Source organism: Lampris incognitus, chromosome 9, assembly GCF_029633865.1.
Source record: "Lampris incognitus isolate fLamInc1 chromosome 9, fLamInc1.hap2, whole genome shotgun sequence".
Taxonomy (NCBI): domain Eukaryota; kingdom Metazoa; phylum Chordata; class Actinopteri; order Lampriformes; family Lampridae; genus Lampris; species Lampris incognitus.
In genome coordinates this window covers 62,108,849-62,123,987 of record NC_079219.1, presented here as the reverse complement: position 1 = coordinate 62,123,987, position 15,139 = coordinate 62,108,849, and the positions used below count along the sequence as shown (strand labels likewise).

The window sequence follows — 15,139 nt, the reverse complement described above, 5'->3', positions numbered from 1 at the left end:
TAGTTATTGATTAGTTATTAATTAGAGTGTAATTCCTCTGTAGTTGGTTATTAATTAGTTATTAATTAGAGTGTAATTCCTCCGTAGTTGTAGTTATTGATTAGTTATTAATTAGAGTGTAATTCCTCTGTAGTTGGTTATTAATTAGTTATTAATTAGAGTGTAATTCCTCTGTAGTTGTAGTTATTAATTAGTTATTAATTAGAGTGTAATTCCTCATCATAATGTTAAAGTGTGAAAGTGCAGCTGGTGTGAGTTACCCTTCTACCAACACCTCCTCCCTCTTCTGGTCCTCCAGTGTGTTGCAGGTACGTCTGAGAGATGCTGGAGGGTAAGCATTCATTCCCCCTACAGTCAACACCACACACACACACACACACACACACACACACACACGCAAACGCACACGCACACGCACACGCACACACACACACACACTGACGTCAGGTTTGTCCATGCCGATAGAGACTGGACTGAAAGCAACCTGGGAACCAGCTGCTGTGGTCTGAGCACGGCAGAGAGCAGACTGAACCTACTTTCAGCAGCTTCATCTTCCTGTGTGTGACATGTAAACTAAATGTGGAAAAAGATTTGGATCTAATCAAATTTAATCTATCATATAATACAACATAATATAATGTAATATAAATGGAAATCAATTGAAAAAGTAACATAATATGTGAACTAAAATTTGCTGAAATAAAGTAATCAATTAAGATGTAATCTAGCCTAAGAAACCGTAAGTAACTGGATGTAAATTAAACTCCAGGAAGTAACTGTACTGTAATCAGCCCTCTGTGCTATGTGAGGTTTTTCGAGGCGTTTCTTACTGTTGAGAACGGAGAGGAAAGTTCTGAAGAATCTCTGTGCATAGCCCTGTTCCTCAGCCCTGAGTCGGCCCACATGGATCAGATGCTGCTCCACAGGAAGACTAGCCAGTTCCTCCACCTGTGTACGGTTGTAGTGATCACCTACAGTCACCACGAAGAGTGCCACCCCCTGGCACTTGGCTTGCTGGGAGATGTGGTGTAGCTTGGCCTGGTCCCAGTAGGCTGTCTCAGCCCCCACCACAGCCAGAATCACCTTCCTCTCCCTGGGCCTGCTGGCTTTCAGAAGCAACCCTCTGAAGGCGTAATCCAGAGTATGTCCCAGTGCTGAGGAGCCTCCCTGCTGTTGCATGCTCTGGACAACATGTCTCTTCATCAGACTCTGATCTTGGTACACTTGAAGACCAAACTCCAGCTTGGCAGCCCTTGCAGACTGCGATGCCTGGGAGTAGAGTGATCCACTCTGCTGGACCAGGGCCACCCTAGTTTGCCTATCAGCTCGGTTAGGTTGAGGGCTCACAGCCAGCTGCTCCAATACAGAGCCCAGCAGCTGCTGGATGCCAGAGTACTGGTCACCCTGAACCTCCCTGGAGCCGTCCACCACCAAAACGAGGTCCATATCAATGTTTTGGGGGCCCGGGACCTCCTTCACGTTGGCACACTCCTCTCTGGGCCTGCAGGGGTCTGAAGCATCAGAAAGCAGAGATTATCTTCCCAAAAGCCCATGCATGTACTGGCTTTCAAACGGGCCCCTGCTTATCTCAGGTGGTAGATTCTGTATTTCCGGTCACAACTGTACTTAGATTTTCTTTCTTTCTGACCCCCCCCCCCTTTTCTCTTCCAATTTAGCGGCCAATCGATCCCTATTTTAGCTGAAACTCCCACCCCAGTACTGCATGCGTTTGCCAACTGCATCTCTCCGGCCGGCAGTCTCGAAGGAGACGCCTCACCACTTCCGTGACAAGGCGACTCCAGGCCGAACCACTGCTTTTTCCCCACACACCCAGAGACACATTCATGTGACGAACACAAGCCGACTCCGCCCCCTCCCAAAGACAGCGCTGCCAATCATCGCTGCTTCACCGAGTCCGGCCATAGTCGGATCTGACGAGACCGGGGCGCGAACCCCGGTCCCCAGTGAGCAACTGCATTGACACAAAGCCGATGCTTAGACCGCTACACCACCGCGGACCCCTTAGATTTTAAGCTAGACTGTGACGTCACTGTGTGATCCCGAAGCTTTTTCTCTAGCTTCACATTGTGAGGACTTACACATATGTGAAGTACTCTAGAAAGACAAATATCTCGTTCATCATGAAGTCGACCATGACTTATTCTTCCTGGTACCATGCATTGCATATCATTTTGAAAACAAACCACACCACCAACTGAACTTCCAAGTCTTAAACCACAGAAAAAGATCTTTATATTATATATTATTATCTTTATATTTTATATTATTATATAAAAATATCTTATATATGTGTGTGTATATATAGGTGTGTGTGTATATACACACACACACACACACACACACACACACACACATATATATCCACCCATTATCTTAACCACTTATCCTGCTCTCAGGGTTGCGGGGATGCTGGAGCCTATCCCAGCAGTCATTGGGTGGCAGGCGGGGAGACACCCTGGACAGGCTGCCAGGCCATCACAGGGCTGACATATATATACATACACACACACACACATTCATACCTAGGGACAATTTAGTATGGCTAATTCACCTGACCTACATGTCTTTGGACTGTGGGAGGAAACCGGACCCCCGGAGGAAACCCACACAGACACGGGGAGAACATGCAAACTCCACACAGGATGACCCGGGATGACACCCAAGGCTGGACTAACCCGGAGCTCGAACCCAGGATCTTCTTGCTATGAGGCAACTGCGCTAACCACTGCGCCACCGTGCTGCCCACTATATATATATATATAAAATCCAGTGAGTCAAGTAAATTGTTTATGAGACAGTTATGACATGAAACAGGCTTGTACTGTCTCATAAAGAATTTACTTAACTCACTGGATTATTTTGCTACTTATTTGTTGAGCACTTTCCCTACCATTGAATGTTTCTTTTAACAAAGATTATATATATATACACGCATACACACACAGACATACATACACACACACATATATACACACACACGACACACACATATTTACAGGGAATGTTAGACTCTTTTAGCACAAAGCCCAGTGAGCCTTGCTGCTTACCATAGCAGATGGCACATTTTCTGACATTCCTCAGGTCAGTAGCCAGATCTTGGGATCTCCGGAGCAACGTGAAGATGGAGCGGCCTGTGTCATCAGCCTGATACAAAATAAAAAAACAATGATTACTTCTTCATTTCAAATTTATGCTGACCAAAAATTACAAAACTCATCATCATGGACTTCTGCAACTTTTGGAGTCAGTGACATGCATCATGGTGAGCCTGCAGCAGCAAACATTCTTACAAAACACACTCAGAGGACAACGTACAGCTGTCTTACTGTTGAGTCCAAACCCCCTCGGCATGGTTCCATGTCTCAGTTGGCTCCTTGTCTAAACATTTAGCCTTGTAGTCAAGACCACCCAAGGTGAGACCAAGACTATCGGGGGCCGAAACCAGATCAATTCCGAGAACTGAGACCAAAGCTTATTGAGTCCAAGACTAAGGTCTAAGACAAAGTCCAAGGTGGCAAGTCCAGCTCAAGACCAGTGGGGCCAAAACATGCGCAAAGACTGACACCAGAACAGTGCAAGTCCAATTAAACACCATGACTGCAATGGCCTGGCAGCCTGTCCAGGGTGTCTCCCCATCTGCCGCCCACTGACTGCTGGGATAGACTCCAGCATCCCCGCCACCCTGAGAGCAGGATAAGTGGTTCAGATAATGGATGGCTGGATGGACTGCAACCGTAGCAGTCTACCATCGTAGTAAAGTCACAATTGCACTACACTGTCATATTCATTTAGGCTTTTTTTTTAAATCTCCACCACGGAAGGAATGTTTCAGATTCCAATTTTCCAATGTTTCACAGACATTGATTATCATTATTATATATATATATATATATATATATATATATATATATATATATATATATATATATATATATATATATATATATATATATATATATTATAATAATAACAATGATGATGATGATAATGATAATGAATGAAACATCAGATTAGAGTGTCATTTAATGAGCTCCTCAAGGGAAGTCCATCCATCCATCCATTACCTGAACCGCTTATCCTGCTCTCAGGGTCGCGGGGATGCTGGAGTCTATCCCAGCAGTCATCGGGTGGCAGGTGGGGAGACACCCTGGACAGACCGCCAGACCATCACAGCCCCCCCCCCCCCACACACACACAAACATTCCCACCTAGGGACAGTTTAGTACGGCTGATCCACCTGACCTACATGTCTTTGGACTGTGGGAGGAAACCGGAGCCCCCAGAGGAAACCCACGCAGACACGGGGTGACTATGCAAACTCCACACAGAGGAAGACCCGGGAAGACCCCCAAGGTTGGACTACCCCGGGGCTCGAACCCAGGACCTTCTTGCTGTGAAGCAACCGTGCTAACCACTGCACCACCGTACTGCCAAGGGAAGTTTGAAATTTATTTCAGAAATAAAAATAAAGTAAATGAAAGTCTTGTACCTGACTGGTCTTGAAACAAGTATCACGAGTCTGCACTGTATCAGACTGACTCAGTCTAAGTCATTATGCTGTGCAAGGAGACAGAGACCTTCAAAATGCAGACTTGAGACAGGGTCCATGCTCAAGTACTAATCTTTATTTTGATTTGGGAATTGGATTCTGGAAGATTGAAATCTATGTTCTATTTGAATCTTCAGCGTCTCAACTGAGATGGTGATGCAACTGATAATCTGCACCTCACTTTATCCACGTCTACATTCTTTTGTCAGACCCTTAAATCTTTACAGAAAAGGGAGGGTGAGTGCACAAGTCCTCATGGTGAAGTCATGATTCATGGGTCAGGGGTGGTGCAACTGAAGCTGCCCCTGAGTCTCTGATTCCCTGGGAAAGGAGCAGTTCAGATCCCTTGTCTGTGTTTAGCTTCAGGAATGTGTTACCATGGCACCCAACACCCGCGCTTGCTTATTCTGCTGCCTGGCAATGATTACTGCTGATAAGGCCTTAGGACTGCTCTCACCGTCTTGTCAAACTTTGGTGAGACTGGGGTCGTAACAACATCCAGTTAGCACTCAGTTTCAGTAAACATGTATCATGAAAATGGTAAAAATCACAATTTAAGCTACGACTTCACCAACATCATGCTGAATGTTTGTGTTCAAATGCGGAAGATGCTAACAGCTTCGTCAGTGAGAAAGACTCACTGGGGCATATTCGGCACAGGAATTGGGTACAAGACAGCAGGTAGTTCTCTGATCCCAAGTTTGACATGTTTTATACCCCAGCCTAAAGTTAAACTGGGTAAGAGGAAAGGAGCCATGAAGTGGAACACATGTATGTCTGGCTGTGACGCAGCAGACTGGAGTTCCTCCTCAGTGATGGAGGCAAGTGCTGAGTTACCCCCATCTGGCCATCTGTCCGGTTCAGGGTGGAGAAGGTGAATGTGGAGGAGGTGATGGGAGTGAAGTGAGGTGGAGCCATGTAGTGGTATCCACAGAGGGGATTAAAATGACTGGATGGTTACACAAGCTCTGGGGAAGATTTTCAGAGCTGTGTATAAGGTAGAGCTGCACAAAGGTACTAATTCTTAAATCCCTTCACTTCCTTGTTGACTTGGCATTCCTACTCTTTAAGTCTCAAGATATAATCAGACACTCTTAGTCTTAATACTTCCAGGTTGTTGAATTATATCCCTTAAGTTTTCATTTTACTATTATTATTATTATTATCATTATTGATATTATTATTATTATTATGATATTTTTTCAGGTAAGGGTTTAGCGTTCCATCATGTCATATTCCTTATGGTGCAAATTAAGTGGGTGAACAATCAAACATGACCTATTGATTTTTCCATGAACTTTAGAAGCAGAGGTGAGATGTCCTCAACAATTTCCCACTGTGTTAACTGCAACACAGAGGGACGTTATGTACACACTGCTGAGATGTTCTTGTGTAGGTCTGAAGGGGATGGTGCCAAGGTCTTGAAATACACTATTGAGCCTTCTCAAATTGCTGTGAGCCTATATTCAATGGAACATCAGGCAATGGAACATCAGAACTTCATAGCATGCCAGCATACACAGGCTCCACCATGTCATGACTAGAACATCAGGCCACTTCACAGCACGCCAGCATACACAGGCTCCACCATGTCACGACTAGAACATCAGGCCACTTCACAGCACGCCAGCATACACAGGCTCCACCATGTCACGACTAGAACATCAGGCCACTTCACAGCACGCCAGCATACACAGGCTCCACCATGTCACGACCAGAACATCAGGCCACTTCACAGCACGCCAGCATACACAGGCTCCACCATGTCACCACTAGAACATCAGGCCACTTCACAGCACACCAGCATACACAGACTCCATCATGTCACGGCTAGAACAAGAGTTTTAATGAATCACTTTTTTTGGATTTTTCTTCCCCATTTGTACTTGGCCAGTTACCCCACTCTTCCAAGCCATCGCAGTCGCTGCTCCACCTCCTATGCCGAGCCGGGGAGGGCTGCAGACTACCACGTCTCCTCCCATACATGTGGAGTCACCAGCCACTTCTTTTCACCTGACAGTGAGGAGTTTCGCCAGGGGGACGTAGCGCGTGGAAGGATCACACTATTCCCACCAGTTCCCTCTCCCCCCCGAACAGATGTCCCGACCAAACAGAGGAGGCGCTAGTGCAGCGACCAGGGCACATACCCACATCCGGCTTCCCACCTACAGACACAGCCAATTGTGTCTGTAGGGATGCCCGACCAAGCCGGAGGTAACACCAGGATTCGAACTGCCGATCCCTGTGTTGGTAAGCAACGGAATAGACCGCCACGCTACCCGGATGCCCCATTAGTGAATAATATTTACAGTGAGATGGTCCGAAGCTTCATGGAAGCATAGCCTGATTTCCTTTTATGCAGTCAGCAGCAGGTTAGCACATTGAGGTGGGACATGGGTTAGTGCAGTGTTTCCCAACCCAGTCCTCAAGGAACACCTATCCTGCAGATTTTCTTTGCAACCCTGAATAGGTACCTGTTTGTAGTTATTCAACTAATCAGCAATGAATTATGTCAGCTGTTGCACACCTTGCATAATTAAGTGCTGTGAGATGATTGGTTGAGTAAATACAAGCAGGGCTACCAATGCAGGGTTACAATGAAAATCTGCAGGATAGGGGTTCCTTGAGGACTGGGTTGGAAAACGCTGGGTTAGTGTACTGCTGGCTGTCTGAATCGAGCTTCTGTACAAGTGTTACATCATATCTCGCATATCTGTAAACGTCTGAAGGGACCGCTCTTGAGGAATTATTCCTGAATCAGATGGAAATTTTGAAACACAGAAAATACATTTATTCTGAGCGGGGTCCGGCTGATGAGTAAAAACTGAACTGCATGAAAACAGAAATGGAAACTGAGCTCACCTCAAAGGCCTGACGAATGTTTGGAGTGTTACGTAGTGCAACAACCACTGGCATGATGTTAAGCGCTTGATATTCCATTACGGCAGTAATGATGTCAGAGGGGTCTTGGGCTGGCCCGTTGGAGAAGAGGATGGCCACCTTTCTCATCCTCAGTCCCTTACGAACACGCTTGAAGACGTTTTGGCCCACGTAGCGCATGGCCGCACCGAAGTAGCGCTGGTTTGCTGTTCGCTCCAGAGCGATGTTCTGAACCGCTTCGATCAGCTGCCTCTTGCGGTGGTAGTCTTGGAAACGGATAAGGTACTTGGTGTAGGTACTGTAGCCCATCACAGCGACACGCGCACCTGTCGGGCAATTGCTCTCGGCAATGGAAATCTCCTCCAGCAGAGACAGGAGGGCGGAGCGCATCCTCTCGAATGCAGCAGGGGTCACATCCTCTGACATGTCCAGGACAAAGACCAGCTCAGTGGGGTATGCAGGGCATTCTGCTCGGCCTGAGAGACAAGAGAGAAGATCGACAGAAGAGCTCTGTGTAGACTAGACTGCTAATACATGACACACACAGTGCATACAAAACACTATTAACACATTTAAAAATGGACGCTTCTGATCCTAGAGGACCGATTGGTTGCGAATCAACGTAGATGTACAAGTAGCCAGTGATACAGGTTCAGCTGCGTAACTGTTCATCTGAATAATGTGCTATCTGAAAATCAACATTCATCCCTGCACTATCACTTAAGCAGCCATGATGGCAATATAACATTTTATCCTTAGAGGTTTTAAAAAAGATATTATTTGAACTTTTGGGGGGTTTATATTAGTGCTTTTTAGCTGTTTAATGAATGCAATAATTGATGATAAGACTTACGTTACATAATTCTTACAGCATCTAAGACATGTTTGATATGCAATGTGAAGTAAGTCACCCCAGACGACTTGGTGCCTACAGTGCATATTTTATCTGGAGCAAAGGTTTGGCTGATAAATGCAAGTCAACAAGGGTCTGAATTATCAAGACTCCCTTTAGCACATTCCTGTCCTGGTACGCAGCATAACAACCCTCTGTGAACTGCTACGAGAGTGTTATCCTGCTACCGTTCTCCATTCCTTTACAAAATATTGTGGGGACAGCGCACTGTAATCAACATCACATGGAAAATAAGACACAAGTACGGACAGAAACAGAGGAAACACAGACACATACCTCGGGAGCATCCTGTTTAGATGAGAGAAAAAAACACAGGTTAGAATTTCAACAGGGTTAAAAAGAATCTTAAAAAAGGACATGAGTGAATACAAGCACTTGCTTTTGACCAGGCAGTGCTTAATGGGATTCACCGTCATCTTGGAAGAGCTATTACTGATGCAAAGCCAGCTTGTACTATTACTGATGCAAAGCTAGCTTGTGCTATTACTCATGCAAAGCTAGCTTGTGCTTTTATTCATGCAAAGCTAGCTTGTGCTATTACTCATGCTAAGCTAGCTTGTGCTAATACTCATGCAAAGCTAGCTTGTGCTATTACTCATGCTAAGCTAGCTTGTGCTATTACTCATGCTAAGCTAGCTTGTGCTTTTACTCATGCAAAGCTAGCTTGTGCTATTACTCATGCTAAGCTAGCTTGTGCTATTACTCATGCAAAGCTAGATTGTGCTATTCACTGCACATCCACAGTGAGTGCTATAGCTCTACTATGATGCATTATAATGAAATACTGAATCCTTGCAGGTTAAACTACCAAACCTCTTGTCACACAACTTGAAGGTTACCCACAAGCTTATGTGCCTGATGGCCAGCAAATTAACTCTGACACTCACCACAATTATCTCTGATGTAGGTTATTAACTGGCATTCCTGAGGGATGACATAATGTCAAATATTAATGTACTGGACGTTATAATACAGAAAAAGAATATGAAACGGGTCACAGTTTACTTACAGACATCCCTCTGATACCAGGAGGTCCTTTGAGACCCTGTGGATGGTAAGAGAGGGCTAAGTTATAACGACTCAAGATTCTCTGATTCAGACATCACCATTGCTATCGTTGTCATAATAATTTGTTATTTTATGGATCCTCCCTTCAACAAGAAGGCCAAAGAGCAGCATGCCTGGACTTGATGGAAACTTCTGCAGGGTAGGTGGTTGTGGGTTTGTCTGTCTCAGCAAAGATCTTTCTGTTGGAGGACAGTTGTCCTACTCGCTGCACCCAACCAGTCCACACCCCTGCCATGCCTTGCTACCTTGATGATGATCAGCATTATGTGGACACTATATTCCAATTATGTCAATCTATCTCTCTCAGCCCACCCTTCTAACCATATAACTATCAATTTCATAAGAATGTATACAACCTTGTGTCCTGGTGGTCCTAAGTCTCCAGCTGTTCCTGTTTCTCCTGGTCTCCCAGAATTTCCCTGAGAAAGGCAGAACATCACACCATTATTGATAACACACATACAATACATACATTTACATGAGCCACAGACACACTCACAGATACACAAATAAAGATACTGAAACACTTGCACATGAACACAAACACAAACTCATTCACACATATTGCCAAACCAATAATACTAGGATGAAGGAATCAGCGATCACAAAAGCCAGCCTAGTCAAAACGCTTGAGTTTGCCAGAAAGATGTGTCAGCATCGATTAACTGTCTCTGGTCCCTTACCTGTGAGGGGTAATGATGAGCTGTACAGTAGGCTCACCTCAATGAACCGCTGACTGGCTCATACTTAGATTAGAGAGCCTGCTAGGTTTAAATCTAGTGTGGACGTGGAGTCAAGTAGTTTAATTAATATTGTAGCAAATTCGGGGGTCAACGCAACCACAGGAACTGCCGCGGCCGGGAAGCGAACCCGTATCGCCTGCACCGCAGGAGACATCACTAACCGCTCGACTAAAGGGTCAGACCCGCGAGCCAGCGGCCAGCGTGTCTTCTTATCCATGCACGTTACACTACCCCCCTCCTTCGGGAAGTGCGTCCCCCGCGCTTAAGCATATCAGCTCCTTCACGCCTCAGGGCGCCTACGCTTCCGATGGCCTTACGGTCGCTCCATCCCACTTCTGACACCAATGTAGCGAATTCGGGGGGACAACGCAACCACAGGAACTGCTGTGGCCGGGAAGCGAACCCATGTCGCCCGCACCGCAGGAGGCATCGCTAACCGCTAGACTAAAGAGTCAGGCCCGCGAGCCAGCGGCCAGCGTGTCTTCTTATCCATGCACGTTACAATATGATTAGTCAGGGAATTTCTCATAGTGTAGATTAGCAGACTGGCAGCTTGGTCTATAACATTGAGACTGTCTCCCTACCCTGCTGTATTGCTCCCAAGCTTTCCTGTCCTAAATGTGTGAATCACAATAATCTAATAATTATTCCTACCACTGGTGGTAGTGACATGTGCAACGAAGCACCTAATAATCTACAGAACCAAACAGCTAATGTTATCAAAAGTGTGACCACGTATCATCCAAAGCATTGGTTGGCAAAATTGTCAACAAGGTGTCTAATTCCAATTAAAGTTCTGCCTACTACTGGTCGCTTCCACGAGATGCTTAAATTTGGTTTCATAAATATCAGATCACTGTCTACCTTTAAGTAGAGTGCTTCACAACCTGTACTGCATGGTAGGTCGGTTTCTGTCTCAATGAATTTACCAACCACTGTTCCGCCGATGAAATTATAGAGTACAGATTATAGTGTATAGATTATAGAGTATAGATTATAGTGTATAGATTATAGTGTATAGATTATAGAGTATTGACTATTGCAAACTGTTCTCTTCTCTCACATGTCTTTGCCCTCTCTCTCTGAATGACGTCTTCTCCCTTCTCTTCTTCTCTGTGTGTGAATGGTGTGAAGTGAGTCTCCCTTGTGTGCATGTGTAGCCTGTCCTCCTCCCAGGTCTCTATGGTGATGGTGGTCGCCACCTGGACACTGCTTGGCATCCCCCTCATCACATTTTCTTTTTATATATCTTATAAACCCATATAATTTTGTTATCCTGTTTTAATGTTATATCCTTCTCTCACTCAGATGGGTGGCTAATGTGTTTTGGGGTTTTTTTTGGTCTACATGGGGATACAGGTTACGTGGCTTGAGTCCTGGGCTGTTCCGGTGGTGTCTGGACACTCACTGCTTGGCATCCATCCTCCTCATCAAAATTTTCATATATTCTATAATTCCATTTTAATTCTGTTATCCTCTTTCAATGTTGTATTGTGTAAGTTGTGTAAACACAACATCCATTGCATGTTGTCCGTCTTGGCAGAGATCTCTCCTCTGAGGTTTCTTCCTAGTTTTTCTCCCTGTCAAAGCCCCCCCCCCCCTAATTGTAACCAGCCAACTACACGACTCTTCCAAGCCGTCCCGGTCTCTGCTCCACCCCCTCTGCTGATCCGGGGAGGGCTGCAGACTACCACATGCCTCCTCCCATACATGTGGAGTCACCAGCCGCTTCTTTTGACCTGACAGTGAGGAGTTTCGCCAGGGGGACATAGCACATGAGAGGATCACACTATTCCCCCCAGCTCCCCCTCACCCCGAACAGGTGCTCTGACCGACAGAGGAGGCGCTAGTACAGCGATCAGGACAGTGCCGTGTATAGAGAGAGTCTGGCCATCCTTTGATCTTTGCAACATGTGCTGTGATTGGTTGAGAGCCTGTGACGTGCTTGAGGGGCACCATGTTGCCTACCAACGTCTGGCTCTGTCATCATGATGTTTCAATGATGTTTCCTGTATTTTCGGCCCATTTCCCGCTGATTTGTAGCAGTTGAAGGAGAAATGGTGTGTTGTGCGGCTTGGGGTTGTTCCGTTCGGCCGGGACAAGGCTGTATGATGCATCGATGTCCACAGGATGCACAAAGGAGGGCAGTTTGGACCGTGAAGATTCGCAGGCTGGGCTGGTCCCCCTCAGCTGATTCCTACTTGTGCTTGGTGAGATCATTTCAGCGTTTACGATTTTTCGGTAAACTAACTTCCCTAGAGCAATTCGAGAGTCTGTAAGGTACTGATTTGTGGAAATCAGTTGTGTAGCACATCCAAGCCATGTGTAACCATTGATAGAAATCAGGGAAATGTAAACGGTGCCAGACTGTCATATGGGATGGACTGAGTGTGATGACAGGCCTGAGCTGAGGCAGTGTGTGTGTAGTGTGAGTGATAAACTAGAACATTAGGTCTACAAGGCTATCTGGCATGAAGCTTGAATCCTATAAGACATCACTGCAGTTGAATTGGATGAGTGCAATTCCTTCAGTCATTGGCTAATTAACCCAGGCCATTTGCATTGCTTATCTGGATTCTCTACCCTCTCTGTTTATTACTTGTGGGGCAACCTCACTTTTTTTATTTTCACTCGTCTGAATAAATAGCGGAGACCTTACTCTGACAGCCAAAAAAGTCTGAGAAAAGAAAAAAGAAAAAAAAAGTCTGCCCCATCTCTGTTGTCCCCTATGTCTTTGAAAGTGCAGCTTGAGAAATCATGACGTGAGTGTGATTCTGAATAGCACGCGCATGGGGCTACCTACCAGTTGGTAGGCAATATGGCGCCCGTGTAGCCAGTTGGCCAGACTCTCTCTATACACGGCGCTGGATCAGGACACATACCAACATCTGGCTTCCCACCCGCAGACACGGCCAATTGTGTCTGTTGGGACGCCTGAACAAGCTTGCGGTAACACGGAGATTGGAACGGGTGATCGCCTAAAGGGTTTTTTGTAGGGAGTTGTTCCTTATCTGATGAGAGGGTGTAAGGACAGGATGTTGTGTTGCTGCAAAGCCCCCTGAGGCACATTTGTAATTTGTGATATTGGGCTATACAAATAAAACTGACTTGACTATACACACACATACCCACACACAGGCAAGTCACCTACCCCTCTGCCTCTGTTGCCTTTGGGGCCAGGTCCTCCTTCGGACCCTTGGAAGCCACTTTCACCCTGAGCACAGGAAGAAGAGAAGTCAAACTAAACATGACGGAACAAACAGTAACTCATTGAATGGTTTTTTTACAGCACGAGAGCCTCTGAGGCATTTGGTTAGCTTTACAAATTTGCATTATTGCCACCCAGAAGAAATGTCACTTATCAGTTTGATTGACAGAGGGACAAATGACGGTTTACACCTATTCAGTCTGCATTTGGGTAGCCTATAGCCCCTACTGAAGAGCTTGAGTTGGTACTCAGGATTTGAGACATGACAGGGGTCGGATGTGATTTTGAGGGCCTGCCTAATGATGGTCTCCTAAAAAATCTCCTGGGGAGGGGAGGAAGGTGGCACACCCGTGATTTTTCCTGTCAGCTTGACCAGGCATTGGACCAGGGCTTTTCACCACTCTGACATCCTGCCAAGTCAGGTGGGGATGCAGCAAAGCACAGACTCGATGCTGGATCCGTAGAACAAGAGCATGATGTGCTGCTCACCCCATACGCCCATTTCACCCCGTGGCCATCTTGGATTTAAAAAAACCCAAGCGGTGGGAACTTAGCCACGCCCCCTTCTTACTTCATTGAAAACACTGCTGGAAGCAATATGTACTGCTGTGTACCATCCTAAATTCAACTGACACATTAAGATGCCATATGGCTAAATGTTTACTCCTCCTGCTATTATTGCAACAGACATTATGTACATGTAGGCCTACTGTATGCATTGAGCTGCAGAGGTTGCACCATGTACAGCCAGTTAAATAATATTGGGGTGACTGGTTTCACTGTGACCAAAACATTAGAAGGGAGAAGATGAAGAGGAACATGAAGAGGAACATGAGGGAGATAGGTGAGTTGTTACTGTCAATACAATTTTTCAAACATGTAGATTACTGCATTGTATAATATGTATATATATATTCACTTATCTTTCAATAGTGGATAGCTCTGTTCTGACACATCATCTTGATAACAGGAAAATGTGTGGATTTATATTGCTTCCCACATGTATGACATATCCTCATGTGTCCAGTGAGGTTTGGGCGATTCTACATGATCATGACTACGATGTGAAGCCCCTTTCTGTGGAAGACCAGCTTGACGCAGTAAAGAAACGCATCGCTTTCCTGGAGGACGAAAATAAAAAGCTGAAAAGTGAGCGTTTTGGTCTAGAACGCTTCCAGTGTGCGCCCAATCTGATCAGGTTTTACACTGGTTTTAAGGATTACCACACCCTCAAAGAACTCTTCCTAGCTTTACAGCCTACTGCAGAGTCCATGGTGCGATGGACTCAAATGCAAAGGAACAGCCATAACCTAGAACACATTTCTGTGTCTGGCTTCCATGCAGAGCGTTTATCGCTGATTGATCAGTTTTTCCTGTTCTTGTGCCGTGTGAGGCAGGGCTTTTTTGCTCTGGATTTATCTGTACGATTCAATGTGTCGCTGGCCACAGTCAGCAGGAACTGTACGACGTGGGCCAACTATTTGCTCTTTATGTTAGGGACCCTCCCAATATGGCCTGGTAGAGCAGCAGTAGACGAGCTAATGCCACCAGTATTCAGGGAATTCTACCCAAACACAAGAGTGATACTAGACTGCACAGAGATCCGCATCGAGACAGCTAGTTCGAAGATTTGAACACCATGACATACTCCCATTATAAAAGTAACACTACACTGAAATCCCTAATTGGGATCACTCCCTCAGGGTCAGTTAGCCTGGTAAGTAATCTATACACAGGATGTATTTCTCATAAGGAGA

At 45.6% G+C, this 15,139-nt stretch overlaps 1 protein-coding gene across 1 annotated transcript in view; it reads right to left on the bottom strand.

Moving 5' to 3' along the window:
* Positions 1–15,139, bottom strand: part of col6a4a (collagen, type VI, alpha 4a) — a 151,674-nt gene that overhangs the window by 14,177 nt on the left and 122,358 nt on the right. The window contains exons 31-39 of the mRNA XM_056286202.1: positions 13,326–13,388; positions 9,788–9,850; positions 9,373–9,408; positions 9,251–9,287; positions 8,640–8,651; positions 7,433–7,926; positions 3,069–3,165; positions 831–1,511; positions 261–348 (exon numbers count right to left, since the gene is read on the bottom strand). Coding sequence (XP_056142177.1) covers positions 261–348; positions 831–1,511; positions 3,069–3,165; positions 7,433–7,926; positions 8,640–8,651; positions 9,251–9,287; positions 9,373–9,408; positions 9,788–9,850; positions 13,326–13,388 — 1,571 coding nt within the window. The remainder of the gene's footprint in view (positions 1–260; positions 349–830; positions 1,512–3,068; positions 3,166–7,432; positions 7,927–8,639; positions 8,652–9,250; positions 9,288–9,372; positions 9,409–9,787; positions 9,851–13,325; positions 13,389–15,139) is intronic.